This window comes from Bubalus bubalis, chromosome 9 (assembly GCF_019923935.1).
Source record: "Bubalus bubalis isolate 160015118507 breed Murrah chromosome 9, NDDB_SH_1, whole genome shotgun sequence".
Classification (NCBI taxonomy): Eukaryota; Metazoa; Chordata; class Mammalia; order Artiodactyla; family Bovidae; genus Bubalus; species Bubalus bubalis.
The window spans coordinates 8654080-8675664 of NC_059165.1; the positions used below are offsets into that span (position 1 = coordinate 8654080).

A 21585-nucleotide genomic window follows, 5' to 3' on the forward strand; every position below is an offset into this window, starting at 1 on the left:
ACAAATTCTCATTATGATTGCACACTGCTAAGTTATATTTTGTTAATCAACTTAGAGTGTCGACTTTTGCAGCTTTCCTACATATTGTAAGAAAATTCTCTCATGGATGCTGCTTAGGCTAAAATAATTAATATTCAGTTCTACTACTTTGGTGTTTAAATTTTTGAAATCTTACTCCAACATGACACTAATGATAGCAACTATAATCATAATTATTAACACAGTATACCATTTACTAAGGGTTTTCTTCAATTAAAGTCAGATATTACATTGCTATAGTAAAAAGTGAAAGAAAATTGAAAAGATTTTTAGAAAGAGCTTATCTAAATGTGGGCTTTGCTATTTTGCATTTAATTTTATAAAAATTTGGAATCAGAGTAGCAAGTAACACTAAAATAAATCATTTCGGAAAGGAAATGCATGCACATTTTCTTCCTGTAACTAGAGTTTGTATTGTATGCTTCTCTAAGTCATTGCTTTATTTCAGTGACATTCACCCACACACTTAGAATGAAAGGAAACTTCCTGAACCGGGTCTTGAAGAAACATTTTTATTCTGGGCACTCCCATTTTTACCACCTTGAAAGGAATGTGGAGACTTGGCCAGTAACTGTATTTTGAGTGTTTTAAGTATTTCTTTCTTAGAAAAACTTAGTAGGTCTTAGGAATATAATTCCTTAAGTCAAATTATGACTTTCACACTGACACTTAGGATGTCTATAAATGATCATGGTATTATTTCAAACTGAAGAGTAACGAAGGCAAGTCATAGACAACTAGAAACTAAATTTTTGGTGGCGGGCACACTGTAGGGTATATAGAGATAGAAATATACAGAGATAGAAATATACAGAGATAGAAATATAAGGCTGCACACATGAAACATATAATGTTATAAACCAATGTCACCTCAATAAAAAAAAAATTCAGAAAAGATAAGTCATGGAATAAAGCATGCTGGAACTCTAACATTTCAAACTTGAACAGAATTGTATTCTCACCAAAGAAGTCCTTTTATATTTATGCATTGTTCAGGTTACAATTTACTGTACTTAATACAGAGGTTCAGACAGACAATCCAGTCTGTCTATAAAATAGATAAGGGCATCATAAACTGCCGATTCCTAGACACTGTGCTCAGAGATATCAACTCATTTGTTCTTCAGTAGGATTCAGAATTCTAGATTTTTCATAACCATCCTAGGTGATTCTGATGCAAGGGGAGGTTCAGGGGCCACCTCTTTGGAAACAGTTTTATTAGGTAAATTTAGAAGGAGTTAGAGCAGGGCTGACCCTATTTAAATATGAAGAGGTTAAAAATCTGGGTTCCAGTTAACACCTCATAGAGACTATTAGGCCAGTCCTAATGGACAATGCTTGAAACTTGTGTGTGAGAAAACGGCACTGCATGCTAATTTGTTTTTCAATTATAAATAAAAATCAGTTGGGTGTTGAATAATTTATGGCTTCCTGCAAAGCTGTATTTGAAAACATCATGCTGGCAGCCTGTGCCATTCCAGCCCACGCATGGACTGCTGCCATGCATGCACACCCGCTTCTTTTCTGGAGATTATCTCCACATGCTGTATGATCTGGCCTTCCACATTAGCAAGTAACATGAAACACGATCAATATCACAGAAGCCACAACACAATTAAAGACAAAGATGAGGCATCCATAGCTCGCTGGTACAGAAACCTGAAGGGAATAAGGTATTGTCCTCTAATTACAGAAGCCAATCCTGGTTAGAAGATGAATCTGATAGTTACTGACTTGCTGGAGGTCCCTTCAAATATAACCATTCAGCTTTTCAATTAAGATGATAATTGATAATGGAACTTAAGAAATCAAAGTCATAAAAAGGGTTACATTTTACAAGTCAATTGGATGAGAATGTTAGAAGTGTAAGATTCCTCTGAGAGGAATTAAATTATCTTAAAGGAAGTGGTGTATAACCATTTCACACAGTGGAACTTTATGTATTAGGTTTGGATTTTTGGTTTATCCCCAATGTTGATGTGGTTAAGGATTGGTTCTCCTGAATTCCATATGCCGCCCTCCCCTATATGATCCAGAGAGTTTGGGTCCTGGTAGTTCTGGCTCATCAACTGAACAGAAATGGGATGTATGTAGGATTGGACCAAAACAAAAACTCGAACAAAAGTGATATCTGATAATCCAAATAGAATCATGTTTTTCTAATGGTAAGTTCTTTTCATTGGTGAGTTTTCTCACCCATTAATTTTTATTCCCTTCAGATTTTGCTAATGTGGAGCATAGTGTCTCACATTTTATTCTTTAAAAGAAGCACCTAAACGCACCTCCTGTGTGTTCTGGTTCCCAGGTGCCTTCACCAGGTAGGGGCTGCTGTAATGACAGAACTCTGCTCTCTGCAGGCCTCAAGGTAGACACTAGTCTGTGGAATTTGTGAATTCTGTCTCTGACAAGAATAGCATTGCCCCTCTCCTGTTCTGCACTCTCTCTGGTGTCGGACCGACCAAGATCCTTCTTTTGGACTACGTTTGCAATCTCAGCTACCAGGTCAGACTCTGATTCTGCCTTTTCTGTAGGATTATATTTATGCACATGAACAACATCTTCCCTTTCTCCTAGCAGCTTGGAAAGTAGTGAATAGAAATCACCTGTGGAAAAAAGAGAAGAGAGAAGGGGTGGGGAGTTGATAAGACTTCAAAATTTACAAAATGTTGTGCCTTAAAAATATCATCTCTTGATTCCTGATAATAAGTGAGAGAGAAGGTTGCTCTCAGATGTTGGAGCATGGGGAGAAAAAAAAAAAAAACGATTTTCCAGAACAATGAAAAAATAATAATGCTTCACATTTCATTTCATAAACCACCCATTTCCTTCTGTTATCTCAGCAGCCAATAACACTAAATAACCTTTATTAGCAAACAGTACAAATAAAATCATGCATATGTGACTGCATGGGATAGTTCAATAATGGTTTTCACAAGGCTGTTGGATTGATTTAAAAGTCAGAATTCATCAGTCTTTCAAAATAAAATATTATCAACCGTTACATCAGAAAACAGCTGTATTCACAGGCAAACCCTTTGAAGTTGTCTTTAAAAGCCTATTAAAGTATAACATACAAAAATAAAATGTATATTTTTGAGCAGGTGCTATGAAACACAAAAAATATAACATCCACTTGGCAACTGGAAAACCAAAGTTTTATTATAATTTTGTTAGCTGTGCTGCTGCTGCTCTAAGTAGCTCTAGTTGTCCATTTTAAACAAGAAATGAACAAGTTCCTGAAAAATAATTTTGTGACAAAAGAGTATTTTGAAATCAGTTTCTAGCAAAAGAGAAGATTTTGAACAAACTAGTATCATTGGAATGATTCGTCACTGCAATATTATTTCATGTCTTCCTGTACTAAGAGGTAAATGTGGATACGATAATATAGCTCCACAAAAACAATTATTTATAAAATATTATGACAGATTCAAAATACAACTATGCAAGGTTCATGAAGCATTTTAATCTTCATCATTTACAATTATGGCGTCAGGTCCATTCAATCCATTCAGTCAACTGTGTGAATAGGAAACATTTCTATTTTCAATGAAATCATAAAGCTGCTTTTCTAACCCAAACCCAAGGTAACCCACAGTTCTTCCTTTTCCTCACCCTATATTAAGTACTGTTAATGAAACTTATGATTGTGGAGTCCTTTTGCTTAAGCTTTAATTACATTTATAGCATCATCAGATAACATTTATAAAATCTCTTTTTATGATTATCAGAAAACAAAAATAATAACTGGTTTAACCGGGATACATTCCACTAAAGAATATATTATTAAATATATCAATGCATATTTGCAAATCATCTTGGTTTAATGATTCAAAGTCGGCTTTCAATTCTTGCTCATGAAAGCAGCTTCTCCCAGGTGAGATCTTCAATCAGAAAATAACTACCACGTATTAGGACCAATATCAGCCAAATGAACAAAGCAAATCACAATGCACCTAATTGTGGCAGGCCACAGTGGCTCCTGCCTCCCAGAAGAGAAGTAGGTCTATTCCTGAGAAATTCTCCTGCCCCACACACTAAATGTACATAGCTCAACATGCTATTGTGCAATGAAACATTTTATATAGCGACTAAAAACAAGATGATTTCAGGGACAGATAAAGAACGCGATTTTAAAACCTGAATCCACGACATTAGGCTAACGCTGACGAAGGAACACAGGCTTAGAACTCAGCATGGTTATTCAGGTTTGTCCGCAAAAATCTAAAAGCTTTGATAAAGTACCAAATGCAGAGCACTTGGTTCCTTTGGAATGGTCATTTACAATGATCACTGGGTTAGGAAAATAAAAAGTCAGCAATGTAATATAGGCTTGGCTGCACACAAATGCACTGGCCTTGTGACTACACTGCTTCAGAGCAGCAACTCGCTTCTCGAGATTACATGCAGGAGACCGCTAGACGGCTACTCTTACACTCTTACACATAACCCAGGACGGCGTTCCCCCGTCCCCCTCCTGCCCAGCCTTTCCCAGCCTTTTTCTCTTCTGGCGTCTGAAATATATGAAACCTGGAAATGCTAACCATTTTTCTTAGTCATATTAAGATCTTGACTCATGAAATCTATCTAACCTTGAGTACAGTGGATGGAATAGACTATAAATGGAGGACGTTGGATGGTCTCTACCCCAGTGTCATTTCTCAATATTCTCTTTTTTTTTTTCAGTTTATATTATAGCCATATTGGACTTTACTTCCTTGAATGTCAACTCTAAGAAGATGCTGTTTCTCCTTCCCAGACATTTTCTCTCCCCAGGGCCTCAACCTTCAGATGTTCCTTAGGTGTCACTTGTATCCAAGAAGCCTGCCTGGACAGCTAGATGAGGGGTGGCTGCTATGTGTAGCCACAGTTCTTTGCTCTTGTTCTGTATTGTTGTTACTCAGGGTCTGGTCTGCATTTCACACTAGTGTTCGAATCCAACCCCTGACACTTAATAGCTACTCTGTGCCTTTAAGCCAGTTACTTAACCTTTACAAACAGAAAACAACAGCTACCTTTAAAATTGTTTTGTGGATTTAACGAGATAGTTAATGTAAAATGCCCAGCCCAGCGGATATGATAAAGTAGATATCACTAAACTGTAGTTATTATAATTATTAATGACAAAGATATAAACTCAAGTTGCAACATGCATCTGCTTCAATCTACAGTTTACTTAAAATTTTTAAAAATTAATTCCATTTCTTATTGAAGTACTGGGACTGTCATATGGAAAAAAGTCCCCTTTTACGTTTACAGCCCTCTATTTTCTCAACAAGTCATCAAGACTACATTTATGATTTGCTTCCTTATTTTGCCAAAAAAGGTTGTATCTGTTCTTTCTTTTGCTTCTCAGTCTATTTCTGGAGAAAGAATCATCCCCACTCCAGTGTTCTGGGTACCAGCCCTCTCTGAGCCTTTGAGAGCCTTTCCTATCTGCTCTTTCTTTCCTTCTCTGACACAATTTCTCTGCCAAAGATTTGACTCAGGCTATAGACACACACACTCCGTGTGTGTTTATCTTGAGTGGTCATGGAGATGAGAAGAGACCTCTTTTGACACACTATGTCTTTCAAGTTTTTCCATTTTCTCTCTTTCTGGAACAAGTTCCAGCACCATCTGCAACACCTTTCTGTGATAATGGAAACACTCTTTACCTGTGTTCCCAATAGGATAGCTCCTGGATGCAAGGGGCGATGGAGTGCTTGTAGTACAGCTAATACGACTGAAGTGAGCGTTGCTGAGTTGTGTCCAACTCTTTGCGACCCCATGGACTATAGAGCCCATGGAATTCTCTAGGCTAGAATACAGGAGTGAGACCCCATGGACTATAGAGCCCATGGAATTCTCCAGGGCAGAATACAGGAGTGTGACCCCATGGACTATAGAGTCCCTGGAATTCTCTAGGCCAGAATACAGGAGTGCGACCCCATGGACTATGGAGCCCATGGAATTCTCTAGGCCAGAATACAGGAGTGTGACCCCATGGACTATAGAGTCCCTGGAATTCTCTAGGCCAGAATACAGGAGTGCGACCCCATGGACTATGGAGCCCATGGAATTCTCTAGGCCAGAATACAGGAGTGGACCCCATGGACTATAGAGTCCCTGGAATTCTCTAGGCCAGAATACAGGAGTGCGACCCCATGGACTATAGAGTCCCTGGAATTCTCCAGGCCAGAATACAGGAGTGCGACCCATGGACTATAGAGCCCGTGGAATTCTCCAGGCCAGAATACAGGAGTGTGACCCCATGGACTATAGAGCCCGTGGAATTCTCCAGGCCAGAATACAGGAGTGCGACCCCATGGACTACAGAGCCTGTGGAATTCTCCAGGCCAGAATACAGGAGTGAGACCCCATGGACTACAGAGCCCGTGGAATTCTCCAGGCCAGAATACAGGAGTGAGACCCCATGGACTACAGAGCCTGTGGAATTCTCCAGGCCAGAATACAGGAGTGCGACTCCATGGACTACAGAGCCCGTGGAATTCTCCAGGCCAGAATACAGGAGTGGGTAGCCTTTCCCTTCTCCAGGGGATCTTCCTAACCCAGGGATTGAACCCAGGTCTCCGGCATTGCAGGCAGATTCTTTACCAGATGAGTCATTACAGAAGCCCAAGAATACTGCAGTGGGTAGTCTTTCCCTTCTCCAGGGGATTTTCAACCCAGGAATCGAACTGGGGTCTCCTGCATTGCAGGTGGATTCTTTACCAACTGAGCTACCAGGGAAACCTTAATTTTTGTTTGCTTACTTTTAATTCATTTATATTCAAATTTCAATAACCACACGTGGTTAGTGTCTACCATATCCTGACTACTAGTGGCACATGGCACTTTTAAAGTTCCTTCAGAAACTCTCCTTCTAATATGTTCTTTCCAGGTTTTCACCTGTCATCTTTGCTTCCTCTTATTTTGCCCAACATATGGAAATGCTGGTGTTTTCTACCCTGGGCATACTTCTGCCTTATTGACTACACCAAAGCCTTTGACTGTGTGGATCACAACAAATGGTGGAAAATTCTTCAAGAGAAGGGAATACCAGACCACCTGACCTGCCTCCTGAGAAATCTCTATGCAGGTCAAGAAGCAACAGAACTGGACATGGAACAATAGACTGGTTCCAAATTGGGAAAGGAGTGCATCAAGGCTATATATTGTCACCTTGCTTATTTAACTTATATGCAGAGTACATCATGCAAAATGCCAGGCTGGATTAAGCACAAGCTATATACAAGGTTGCCAGGAGAAATATCAATAGCCTCAGATATGCAGATGACACCACCCTGATGGCAGAAAGTGAAGAAGAACTAAAGACTTCTTGATGAAAGTGAAAGAGGAAAGTGAAAAAGCTGGCTTAAAACTCAACATCTGAAAAACTAACAGCATGGCATCTGGTCCCATCACTTCATGGCAAATAGATGGGAAACAATGGAAACAGTGACAGACTTTATTTGGGGGGGCTCCAAAATCACTGCAGATGGTGACTGCAGCCATGAAATTAAAAGACGCTTGCTCCTTGAAAGGAAAGCCATGACCAACCTAGACAGTGTATTAAAAAGCAGAGACATTACTTTGCCAACAAAGGTCTGTATGGTCAAAACTATGGTTTTTCTGTAGTCATGTATGGATGTGAGAGTTGAACTATAAAGAAAGCTGAGTGCTGAAAAATAGATGCTTTTGTAGTGTGGTGTTTGAGAAGACTCTTGAGAGTCCCTTGGACTGCAAGGAGATCCAACCAGTGAATCATAAAGGAAATCAATTCTGAATGTTCACTGGAAGGACTGATGCTGAAGCTGAAACTCCAATACTTTGGCCACCTGATGAGAAGAGTTGACTCACTGGAAAAGACCCTGATGCTGGGAAAGACTGAAGGCAGGAGGAGAAGGGGATGACAGAGGATGAGATGGTTGGATGGCATCACCGACTTGATGGACAGGAATTTGGGTAAACTCTGGGAGCTGGTGATGGACAGGGAGGCCTGGCGTGCTGCAGTCCATGGAGTTGCAAAGAGTTGGACATGACTGAGCGACTAACTGAACTGAAGACCTCTTTCTGTTAAGTAGTCTCGGACACTCACAAAGCTTAAGCTGCTACATTTGACAGATGACTCGCAAATCTGAAGATTTCCTAGTACCGAGATCCTAGTGGTATATAAAACTGTCATCCGGAAATTTCCACTTCGATTGAATACGCACTTCAATGTGACTTTGAACTCAACAGGACCAAACCAGAACTCTTCCTCTTCTCCCCATACTTTTTAAAAAACAGTGTCTCAGTATTAAACCATGTTTTAGGACAATCAATCCAGAAAACTACATTCATTGTTCTCTCACCAGTGAATCACGAAGTCATGTGATTCACTGATGCTGTATGTCAACATCACCTTTTCCCTCCCCACCACAAGTACTCATCTGAGATGCTTATCACCCTGTAACCGTCGTGTTGAAAGACTCTACCCTTATTCTTCAGGGCAAATCCTCAACGCTGCCTTCGACAGAAAAATCTGTTTGGACTTGGTATTAAAAATGCTCTATCTTTGTGCAAATGACTTGTGATTGAAGGTAGCCTGCCTCCCCTCGATACTCCCCAGGCATGACTCCTTTTCCTCAGCTCTGTCAACCAGTGTGTTCCGGGACAGTATTTCCTAACTCTACTCTGGGTCCTGCTGCTAAGGGGACCGTATAATTTAATTTCCAACTGGGACACATTTGAGAAAGAAAGGGGTGTTATTAATATTTATTCTAGCCATAAACTGGTACAGTGCTAGAAAAACTGGGATGTATAATTACCCTACTTACTCCTGACAGAGATAACATATGAGGAAGTACTTTATAAACTGCAAAAGACAGTAATAGTAATAACAGCTAATATTTTTTGAGAGCTTAGCATGACCAGGTCACTTTACTGGGTCCTTCATACTACAGAATGCATTTGGCCTTCTGAAGTACTCATTTCAGATGAGGAAAGCAATGGCACGGTACTAAGGCACACCGCTGCAGGATGCTGAACCGGGGTTTGAAGGAGGCAGCCTGGCCGAGGGGCCTGCCATTTAAGGGCACTGGGTCCAGGTTCCCCTGTCTGTTCTGCACCAGCCAAAACTCTTCTCTGTGAACTCACCTCGGACCTGTCATTCTCACCATATTAATCTTTTTCTTTCTAAAGTAGTAGTCTTCTGAGAACAGGTGCTCAAGATTTATTCTCTAATTGAAGAAGTTTATCTTCTGTCCTATCCTAGCTTGTCTTTTTCTTACAACTGTATAAGACTCTAATAAAAGAATCAATACATACATATACAACAGTGATTTGCACAATGCTGGCCTAAAGAATAATGACTGGTTTTTGGTTTCAGAAAGTATGAGTTTTCTATTTTCTATTCTTTTTAATAATTTTTACTTACCACTGGCAATATACCTTACATGTATAATAAAATTCTCTAAGGTATTCTAAAAAACTTTTTTGTACATTTAAATTATCTGAGAAGGGACAAGTGACAAGCTACAAATATCATTTTATATTAAAAAAAAACCCTCTCATTTCTTATTCATTATCATATTTCCAGCAGTTAGTACTGTTCCCATCACAGCAGATATTCAATAAATGATTCTGGAATGAATAATGTTTTAAAAATGCCACTCTTGGGTACTGCATTAGTGAAGATAAAAAATACTTCCTTGATGATTTTAGACTGCAATGAGTTACATTTCTTCTCCTCACGTCAAACTTTGATTCTTATCTTAAGAAATGCAGAAATGCTCTAGGTCTTTAAGTCATTTGGCTAAGTGGGTTTGGTATTTGGGAAACACAAGAGAAGGAGCAGCTAATGCATCAGGAAACTATGCAGCATAATGCAAGAAAATCTAAAGCACTGCCATTAAACTCCAAGTCTGTTAGCTGTTTGCTTGCATTAACTATTTCACAGCTCAACAGACATTCTTCTATTTAGTTGGGACCACTCACTATTCCCTTCCACCAGTACGGAAATTTCTCTGGTTTACTTTCAGAAATACGGTGAGATCAAAGTAAACGAGAGGGAAACATCCTTTGAAAAACTACCCCATACTTAAAAAATATTTTAAGATTATTGGATTAAAAAATAAGTACCCCTACTTTTAGACACATAGAATCTTAATTCTGGCAGGCATTTTATTATTTTTAAAATGATCAAGAACCTTGTGGTAATCTTTCAGAATATAAACATCCCATTTTCCACAGAAATCACTAGTACTTCATTACCTAAAACAAACAGTTCTTGTTACTGCTTATTGCTCTGTGATTTCTATGGTACATGGAGAATAAATAGGATATTCATTAGCAATTTAACAAAATATGCCAAGTAACTAAGCTAATGAGATTATAACCATGCAACAACAACTGTAATAAGAGGGATACAAGGAATGATAAATGAAAGCATTTCTTTTCAGAGTTTCATATCTTGGTTTATGACTCAGGTAGAGCTGACACTTTCCCTTCTGGTTAAAGGTGATTTGGCTTACTGACTGTTTACTTATTACTAACCCACAGATGGTGACTGCAGCCATGAAATTAAAAGACGCTTACTCCTTGGAAGGAAAGTTATGACCAACCTAGACAGCATATGAAAAAGCAGAGACATTACTTTGTCAACAAAGGTCCATCTAGTCAAGGCTATGGTTTTTTCAGTAGTCATGTATGGATGTGAGAGTTGGACTATAAAGAAAGCTGAGCGCTGAAGAATTGATGCCTTTGAACTGTGCTGTTGGAGAGTCCCTTGGACTGCAAGGGGATCCAACCATACCGTCCTAAAGGAGATCAGTCTTCAGTGTTCATTGGAAGGACTGATGTTGAAGCTGAAATTCTAATACTTTGGCCACCTGATGTGAAGAGCTGACTCTTTTGAAAAGACCCTGATGCTGGGAAAGATTGAAGGCAGGAGGAGAAGGGGACGATGGAGGATGAGATGGTTGGATGGCATCACCGACTCAATGGACATGAGTTTGAGTAAGCTCCAGGAGCTGGTGATGGACAGGGAGGCCTGGTGTGCTGCAGTTCACGGGGTCGCAAAGAGTCGGATACGACTGAGCGACTGAGCTGAACCCACAATATCTGTCCTACTAGCCTCAGAGACATAAAACACAAGATCATGGCAACTAGCTCAAGGATCACAAGTGAAGTCAACTTTATTACTTTTTCCTTCTATAGGATTCATCTAATTGGGAAATGATCAGAAGCAGAAAGAGGCTTTTTACCTTGTTTTTGTTTTTTTAGGAAAATAAGACAAATATAAAAAAAGAAGTCAGGAGATGACTTTTGTGACCGCCAAACACACTGATCTATATTGGAAACACCAACTAGGTGACAAGCGATCATCCACATCTGTTTATTCTATTATCAGGAAAACAATTCAAAAGAGCATTCACTCAGCTTCCCAGAGCCTTGGGGGGTATTTAAAATTGCATTTGGTAGATGAGTTCAATAAATAAAAATTTGTGAGCTACTCATATATCATAACAAACTGATAGATTTTTAGTGACTGGAAAGAGAAACAAGACTCATTTTTTCCTTAAAATAGCAAACTGCATTGAGAATGCTTGGAATTACCTAAGAAGATGCTACTAAAATCATTGGGACTTTATTACAGAATGAAAGGAGGGTCCTATTTTGAACAACAAAGGAATTAAATTTTAACCACTAAGCCCAGCCTGTATTTCACTCTTCTCATAAATGGTTTATCAACTGTTACTTTAATAAGCTTCACAGCACACTATTGTCTTTTTAACTTGCAACCTTGTTCCCTTGATTCTGCTTGTTTGATAAAACATGCCAATGGTAATTCATTTTTGTTAGCATAAAACCACTGTGAAATTATTCTGTTTCACAGAAGGTGTCTGAAGACCTTTAACTATCTGGGGCCATGGAGTGATTTCCCTCTACAAATTGTATTTTTGTCATATTCCTCCTGCCTTGGGAATACAGAAGCTCATGCTGACCTTTGAGTAGAAAGATTGATTATATGAGGGCATGAAGACTACAATGAGAAGAGTTTGGAGCAAACTGAATAAAACACACTAAACGCTCTTTCTGCTGAAAAAGAAATGCTGTCCAGAGAATAATGTACAATAACAAGGACACACCGCTATTATAGATTTGACTTTCAATTCTGCCTTCAGTTTTTTTTTAAGGCCTAAAATCTTCCCAATACAATCAATATAAGTTTCAATATCAGATCTATGTTTTGAATTTTAAAGAAAAGAAACACTCAAAATTCAGAATTCTTAACAGCTGGCATGCCTCTTAGTTTCAGCCCACATTCCTTGCCTAGACAATACTGCCAGAAGGTTCAGGCTGTACCTTTGGTATAGACGACGTTTATGAAAAGAATCATAAAGCATAAGAAAAAAAGAGGAAAAAACATGTTTTCTAAAAGTGCCAACCGGAACATACAAGGAAGGAATACATTTGTATGTGTCTGCTCTGGAAAATCTCAACACCTTTCTCATTCTGTATAATCTAGGATTCATTTCCTCCACCCAGAATCACTGTCTAATTGGGTTTTATTGTTTAGCTCATTGTCCTTATTACATACACAGGGAATTCTTCACTAACAACACTTTCAAGGCATGGTGACATTTTCGTTTGTTCTGAATATCTGTTAGTGCTTTTCTGCATTCACTCATTCACATAAGCTTACCTATAAACAAAATGGCTATTTTTAAAGCACTATGGGCACGAATATACATATATTATGCAACCACTGAAAGTCACGCATGCCAATAATTTTTATAGTTGGAAGAAATACACAAGATACAGTATTTTAAAAAGAAGATATAAAAATCTGCATACATTATGATCTAAATATTTCAAAAATAATGTATGTACCTATGTATAATACATAATTCACATACAGGGTATACATATACATCCATATTTCTAGGGATTATGGATGATTTTTATTTACTTCTTTATACCTTTCTATAATTTCCATATCTTCTATAATGAATATGATTTTTATTTTATTTTTTTAATCTATTTTTTTTTGCACACACAATTTTATTTGATTGACTATACTTTGAGGTTTTAGTCAGTTATTTACTGACATTTTATAGATAAGGAAACTGTAGCGCAGATATGTAAAGTAACTTGACTGAGATCATACTTCTACTACATTTGCAGAGCCAGTAAAATTAAAGCATTGTTTGTCCACACTTTACACAAGGAGTATTACATGGAATGAACATATCTACATAAAGTGTCAATAACTGTGTTTTCCATGTATGTAGTAATATCATTCAAATGTATATAGATAGGAATAAAAACTTACTGAGTGTGGCAAATCTAAAGCTGACATATAAATTTTAGGTATACTTGAAAGTACCCTTAAGGGTCCCTTACATCTCCATTGTTGTTTTTTTTAATTATTTTATTTTTATTTTTTTAATATAAATTTATTTATTTTAATTGGAGGCTAATTACTTTGCAATATTGTATTGGTTTTGCCATACATTAACATGAATCTGCCATGGGTGTATACGTGTTCTCCATCCTGAAGCCCCCTCCCAATTCCCTCCCCATACCATCCCTCTGGGTCATCGCAGGGCACCAGCCCCGAGCCAAATAACATTATTAAAAAAAAAAATCCCTGCAGATTTAATTAAAGCCTCATTAAAATGTTTTCCACTGTTGCATGATCCAGGACAATCTGACAGATAAAGATGTGCATATAATGAGGTTCCTCTGGTGTTCCCATAATTATACCTTTTGAGACGGAGTCTGAGATACATTTGCCTTTGGTCAAAATTCTGTTCAAGAGAAAGCAAAGGCAGACAAGGATCCTGCAGCAGGCTGGGCAACTCTACATGGATTCACACAATTCTTATGTCACTTTCAAACTTGCAACCTTGTTAGTTAATTTCCAACCAGGATGAATATTCAGGCAAAAATTAATAGCTAGCATTCTTAGTGATTAGAATTTAAAAAAAAAAACATTATATTTTCCCTGGGGAAACAGAGAATTAGATAAACCTGTGTTAAAAAGATTATTGGTTTGCTTTGATTTTTTTGTTTTCTCTCCATGCTGGGGGTACTTACAACTTCCTGTCCATTTCTGGCATGGGTACAGTTCTTTTTTTCAGCCTATGGCATATGAGTATTTCTCTGTCTCACCCCCCCACCTTTTTTTTTTTTTTACTACCTCAATAAAGGTCATCCCTTCTTTCCAACATAGCATTTAATATTATATATCATGACCTTTATCTTTCTGTCTGCTTTGCCAAGACAGGAAGCAGAAGAAAAAAATTGTTTGCACTATCCAGATAGGACTTTCTCTCTTATTTAGCCATTGATGGGTTCAGAGCTTGCCTTTGGATACATGTCCTCTAATGTTTTGGGTCTTTTCTTTCCTGCTCCTTAACTGTTCTATCTCCAACGGGAGTTTTATATCCATGTGACCAACATCAATGCTGTCTGTTAGTTTATGGCTAGCACAACTGAAATAATTCAGGACTTCTATTTATCAGAGATTTAAAATATTCAAAGAATCAATACAACTAGAAGGAGTATTTGAACATAAATTGTTCTGGCCAGAACACCAAAATAAGGCAAAGGGTTAAGTCTGAGGACTTTCTTTTAAAATCAGCCTACATGGTGTAATTTATTTGAATAATTAGAGCCCTCCTATCAGCTACTTGGTCAATTTAACACCCCAGGGAATGAATACAGATAGATATTTTGTGCAAACAAACATCTCTGAGAAAAATATGACACTCTCTTAGTAATAAGTAGATCTGCTCTGTGTATTGCAAGGAGATAGATAGATCTCATTAGTGAATCAAATGGATGATGTGTACAAATATACATTTGAAATATTTCTATATTTCTCTTTAAATTCCAGACTGGTGATCCCCCAAAGACCAGCAGAAGAATAGAGAGGCTACATTGACCACTGAAATGGCTTTTGGTGAAGTATTTGTTTTCACATAATCCTGGAGGTGACATTCTGATGGATCCACTAATTTCAACATATAAATACCATAGCTTTTTTCCTGCAGTATGAAAACTGAGTCAGCCTAATGGTTTTTTCCTCCCAAGTTAAATAACTTAATAGCATTTTTATTCATAAGTAGAATAAAATGGCAACTACAGGAAAATAATTTATGTATCCTTAGAATTCTTCTCTGAAACCATTAAGACTATACTGGGTATATAGCCCAATATAAATATATAAGCATATATTTAAACTTCTTAATATTACATGTATATGCTATTAAACACAAAAGGGTAAACAAACAGCAATATATAAAAGTATATCATAGCATTTGGTTTTTAGGTATATATGGCACCTCCTGAAATCTTATTGTTTGAAAAGAACTGGTTAAATCTAATATTTAAGGTTACTCTGCTAATAAGACCTCTAGGTTTCTAATCTTTCAGAGGTTTCAAAGCCTTCCTTGATCAACTCAACTTCAAAAAGAAAACACAGTCCAGCCTCAGTTTCCACTGAAATATTTTACAAGCTGAAGGGACTAAATGGGAGTCTCATTCCTTACTATACCACATATGTTGCTGTTTGGAAATGTGTTCTAAGATGACTCCAATTCTTTCAAAGACATACAGTTCAAACAGTGTGTGCAATATCAAAATAATTCATTTTAAGTCTGATTAAATTTCTGGACAGTTAAACACTTAAAGCTACTATGTTTAGGCTATAATTATTGATTTCCGTACAAAATATATACACAGCATTGATAAACTTGGTTATTTTAAGTCATACTCAATAGTTCAGTATGAACCATTTACCATAAATTATTTAGTATAAAGTCATCTCCTTTTTTTAATTTAATACAAAATAGTATTTTGTATTGAAACAACTTTGAGCTAAGTTTTTAGGTCACTTTGCTAGAATGAGATGTTATGGAACATACTCTGTATAATTTCAAAACTTTTAAGTTACAGTTTACCCTACCCCCCTTTCAGAATGCATTTTTTTCTTTAAAAAGCCTGTTTTTAATTTCGTGAATGCTATTTGTGTAATATTATTAGCATATAGTGCATTTGTTATAAGTGTATCTTTGACCTAGACCTAATAAAATACATTTTGAATAATTCCTATAGAGGTTCTCAATATCCAAAGAGTCACAGATTTCTATAACTGCTAATAGAAAAATCCTGTTTCCTGTATACTTTATATTGTCATTAGAAGTGTGTTTGCATTAACATTAAATTAATGTTTTAAAATATATTACATCTAGGCCAAAAACGACTTGATAACATACTTCAGCCTACTATCTTCTAAACAACTGCAAGAAAGCAAGATTCGAGAGAATAAATTTTCAGTGCCAGCACATGCAGTATACAACTTAACAACATCAAATATTACCACTTTAAGTAAATAGAACAGAGGAAGAATGGAGCCTTCTTAACTCATCAGATGGCAACTTAACACAAAACAACAATTGCTTAAGATGATAATCCCTCCTACCTTACCTGGCAGAGAAGAATGACTTAAAAGAGAGGCAAGATAGGGTTTAACTCAATTTCTTTTTTTCTTGAACCTCAAATATAGCAAATGAACACACCATACAAAATGTAGAAGTATTTAAATGTTAAAGGTCATAAGGTTTCAAAAGCAGCCCACCAATTGTTTCTAATGATTATATTTGTACTTATTGTACTCTATATAAAAGTGACAATATTAAATAAGATAAAACAAAGACAGAAAAATTTAATGGAACTAAATTACATTAATGAATTGTCAAAGCCAAAGTGTAACAGTTGATTATTTTCTCCTGAATTATTATACATTATATAAAATCAGTAATATGGATGCATTAGGCTGATAAAGAAAGATCTAAAATATCTCAATAGCTTTAAATTTCGTTTGCCTATTTGGATAGTGAATACTTTTATATGCCTAGTTATAGCAGGAAGCATACATACCCTGTTCTAACACTCCTTCTTCTTCTCGTTTGGGCTGCTGTAGTAAAGAAGTCTTGTCTTTGTTCTCTGTTTCTAGAAGGCATCAAAAGAGCTGAGAGTAAATTTGCAGTATATATCACACACTGTAAATAGTTTTTTGGAAATATACTATCAACATAAAAATATTTTCAGGATCCTGGGTTTCATAAAAACAATAGTATTAAGAATTCATATGGTAGAAATGCCCTCCTGATTCACAAAAACTCTATCATGACTACCAAGCACTGGACTCTGGCTTAACACCTGAGTCAACTACCATTGCAGTGATATAGACATGATATAGAATTTTGAAGATGCACTAATAAAACTGCTTGTATTATTTTCTAAATTGAACTTAGGATATTTTCAGAACATTTAAAAGTACATTTTTAAAATATATTGGAATTTTAATAAATGACCTGCTTGCTATGTTAACTTCTTTTATAAAATTTCCTGTAGAAAGAAATAAGTTTTTCTGGCATTAAGACCGAACTTGTGTTTTTAAAATATATTGGAATTTTAATAAATGACCTGCTTGCTATGTTAACTTCTTTTATAAAATTTCCTGTAGAAAGAAATAAGAAGTTTTTCTGGCATTAAGACTGAACTTGTAATACTCAGTCAAGTCTCATCATACTTCATCCAATAAAAAAGTATGGGTTTTGCAATTTTAAACTGAAGAAATGACAATCATGACCATTTTGTAGATGAACAGTAAGTTAAAGAACAATTCTGAGAAGGTGCTCAAAAAGACTAAGGCTAGTAATGCCTCATAAATCAAGAATTGTTCTTAGCTTGAAGAGACTCATTAAACAGATAATGTAAGGTATGATCAGAGATGATAACCATTTCCATTTACAAACAGTGGCGCTCTTTAGAACATGGTATATAAATTCATAAATTGTATAATTCATTACTGGTTATGGGAAGAATGAAATGAGGAAACTAGAAACACGAACTATATGAAGAAAGATCTTTATTTACAGACTTGGTCCCAAACGAATCTGTTTCATCACCAGTTGAGAGTTTTCATTTTAACTGTTTTGATAGGGACATGTCAGGAGGGGAGAGAGAGGAGAAAAGGGGGAAAAGAGAGAATCAGATTACGTGAACACGTGCAACTGCCTGACAGGAGGAAGATGATTTGAACTATTAATCATACAGTCAAGCAAAACACATAAGAAAATGAAAAACATAAACACATATGTTGCTTTAAATTAAGCATCAGTTTTACCTTTGTGATGTCCATGCATCATAACCATCTCGGATTTCACAGGAATTGGAATATTGGCCTCTGGTGGTATGGTTCTGAATATATCCGGAGCTACATTCTGTGTACAGGTCATGAAAGAAACTGCATGCTTGGCTTCCATGTAATACATAATGTATAGGTTGCACATTTCATCACTAGACGTGCCACTGCAGGCAAAAACAAAACAGAAAGAAAACAACCAACCAAACAAAAAAAACCCCACAGACACGACAGATTAGTCATTCACATAAAACACGTTCTTCATGCAAGAAAAATGCAACTGGTCAATCTGCCAACAGTAGACTCAAAGGTGGACATATTGTGCATTTATTTTATAGCTTTCATTAAAACCCATCACAGTTTTCAACATTAAGAGCATACTGTCAATGGCATTTTTCCACTTAAAAATAGAGTATCCTTTCACAGTCACTCCATGGATACCACCAAATACTACAGATGGAAATGACATTTTAGTTGCAACGAGAGGCTTTCTTTTCTCTTCTAAATCCTTTTGTTTTTTAGTCCTTCTTCTATTTGTTAAAACTCACTGATAAAGCAAAGTATTTTTCTCATGGGAAAATTTATTTACTTATAACAATAAAATTCAGAACAGTTCAACAGAAATATCACATATTATTTACAAGCTTATATGAAAATGGCTTTTTCCATTTAACCACGAGAGTCTGGGATCTCGCTTTTGGTTACTGCCTTGTTCCTGAGGGTGAGATGAACCAAGAATCGTGTGTTGATACTAGGACATCATAAACGTATCTCTGATATCTGTCTTGGTACCTTGATTTCTATAGCAGGGAAGAAAGGAATGCCTGAGGAATGATACAAAGTGAAACCAGGCCTAATCTCTTCTAAGAGCTCAGATATGAATGGGGTAGTGCTGGACAACTGAATAACTCAAGGTTAAAAATAGATTTTTAAACAGTGGGGTGGTCATTTCCAAGAAAAAACGTTTCAAATAATATAAATCATGCCTAATAGTTTATAAAACATGTTTTATTCTTCCTCAATTCACATGGGTTATTATGTGTTTCATACTCTTTTCTATTATTCGGAAGGAAATGTTTAGGTACACCATCGCAAAACTTTTATAAACCAAGATGGTTCCAGCAAAGGAACATTTCCTTTTTGGTACTGGTTCTGACAATTTTTAGCAAGCCTCTGCTAATAAAAAGCAAGCTCTGAAATGGACTATTTGCTGTACAGAAACACGTCAGTGTTGACTTTTCCAGCAATGTCACGCAGCACTTATTTCCTCTCCATAGCAACAGTAATGACATCAGCAAGGGAAGGAAAAAAAAGAAGAAGAAAAATCTTTCCCAAACAGGGATGTGGTTTCTCTAAGGTCTGAAAATGGAGAGCCCCTGAGACACCACAGGAATGGTCATGGGAAGCTCTGTTTATGCTTTGAAAATAATTTGGCTTTTCACCCTCAGAATCTGATACCTGTCAGGGTAAATGCGTCTCCCATGAAATATAAGCAAACGGTGACGTGCAATCCCAAACAAACACCTGTTCCCTACACGTATCTTCATGTGTCAAAACACCATTGCTAAGAATTATATTTAAGCAGCTTAGGAGTTGGTCAGAAAATTATGTGCTATAAAAGGAAGGGCTGGAGCCAAAGTAATAAGCTGGAGCCTCTCACTATATTATCTGCCCTCCCCCATTCAACATGAGGAAAAGGGTACACAGACTAAGACAGAGAAATGAGGGGAAAGGAATTTAAGATGTGGCCCTGGTTCAGAAAACCCTGAAATCATGGTGCAGAGCAGGAAAGCGAAATGAAACCTTCCCAAATTAGGGAAAGGAAAAAACTGAATAGGTTTATATAATAATAAATGAAACTTGCAATTAACCCATGGAAAGATCCTTATATATTTTATCCTCTTGGGAATGTCATGCCCATGTTCATCTCTAAACACGTGTGATTTTGTGAAACCACCTCATCAGTTCACCAAATATAGCTCATTTGAGGCATTAACTCTATGATACAGTATTGAGCTGATTAAATAAGAATCTTCACAAAGAAAATTCCATTAAACAGCTGAAGGCAAAGAAAAGCCATACTTTCTTTCTTTCCATCAATAATTGAACTTGTAGTCAAAGGAACTTTGAGCTCCAATCCGAGAAACTATCATATCTCAAACATGTTAGGATTCAAATGATCCTTAGTATCAGCCAATACAGTTTGCCTATATTATTCAACATTCATCTTTCTTCCACTCAAAAGATCTGACTTTAAACCAAGTTGCTTTCTACGTTCCTAAGGAAGAACTGTAACACATCCACCTTCTTTTCCATAGAGAATAACATATGCAATTCGACTCTGTCAACCTCCTCCTCCTCCACAGTGGAGGAGGCCCGTGTTCTGAGTGCTCCTCTGGCCCCACCAAATGGCCCTTTCAACAGTCCCTATCATCACTGTTGATTTCCTGAAATGATGACGGCTGGTATCACCTAGATCCCCAAACTACAGGGCTGCTTTTCTCTCCTCTTCATGCATAATAAGGTGCGTACATGACAATTACTTCTTTTACACCAGCTAGCTTTAATTCTGACAGCGTGTGGTTAGCCTGAAAATAGTAGGTCCTCAATAACTATCTGTTGAATGAAGAATAAGTCATTTGTCTTAACAGATGCCTATAATTTATTACAGGTAGCATAACCTGTTACCCCATATATTATACTGCCAAGTCAGGTCAATACAATGAACAATTTACAGCATTTCTCATAAATATTTATGTCTGTTTCTCTTTCATCTATCCATCTATCAGGGTTTTATAAAAATATATCATTTCATATTATAAAGATATGTAGTAGACATTTAAGAAAGTACCAAGTATTCTGAAATGCATCCTTTATAAAAACCCAAATACTGTAGAACACCGTGACTACATTTCAGACAGTGATACACCACTCTGGCGATTCCCTCATCCCTAGCCCTACGTGTATCTTCACGTGTCATGCTAGACTTAAAAGCAGCCAATGATGGTAAAAGACTCATTTTGGAAAGAAATATGAAAACTTTAAAGAAGTTATTTTGCAAAGCTCTGAATTGTTTCTTAAAAGGTTTACTGGTGCTTTAAAACTTGTACACTACTATGAATACATGTGGGCTCAGTCGTGTTTGACGCTTTGTGACCTGTGGATTGTAGCCCACCAGGCTCCTCTGTCCATGGGATTTTCCAGGCAAAAATACTGGAGCGGGTTGCCATTTCCTTCTCCAGGGGATCTTCCTGACCCAGGGAGCCAACGCATATCTCTCTTGTCTCCTGCACTGGCAGACAGATTCTTTACCACTAGCACCACCTGGGAAGCCCTAAAACTTGTACATTAAGGGGCTATTG

The 21585-nt window shown here is 37.0% G+C and overlaps 1 protein-coding gene across 14 annotated transcripts in view; it reads right to left on the reverse strand.

Moving 5' to 3' along the window:
• PAM (peptidylglycine alpha-amidating monooxygenase) overlaps nt 1-21585 on the reverse strand; it is a 315491-nt gene that overhangs the window by 49161 nt on the left and 244745 nt on the right. For 9 of the 14 annotated variants that reach the window (XM_044947270.2, XM_025292177.3, XM_025292176.3 and 6 more), the window contains 3 exons: nt 18206-18390; nt 16954-17025; nt 2322-2642 (listed from right to left, as the gene is read on the reverse strand). In XM_044947270.2, the coding sequence (XP_044803205.2) occupies nt 2322-2642; nt 16954-17025; nt 18206-18390 (578 nt within the window). The remainder of the gene's footprint in view (nt 1-2321; nt 2643-16953; nt 17026-18205; nt 18391-21585) is intronic. The other 5 variants (XM_044947278.2, XM_044947277.2, XM_044947276.2 and 2 more) reach the window with 1 other exon arrangement.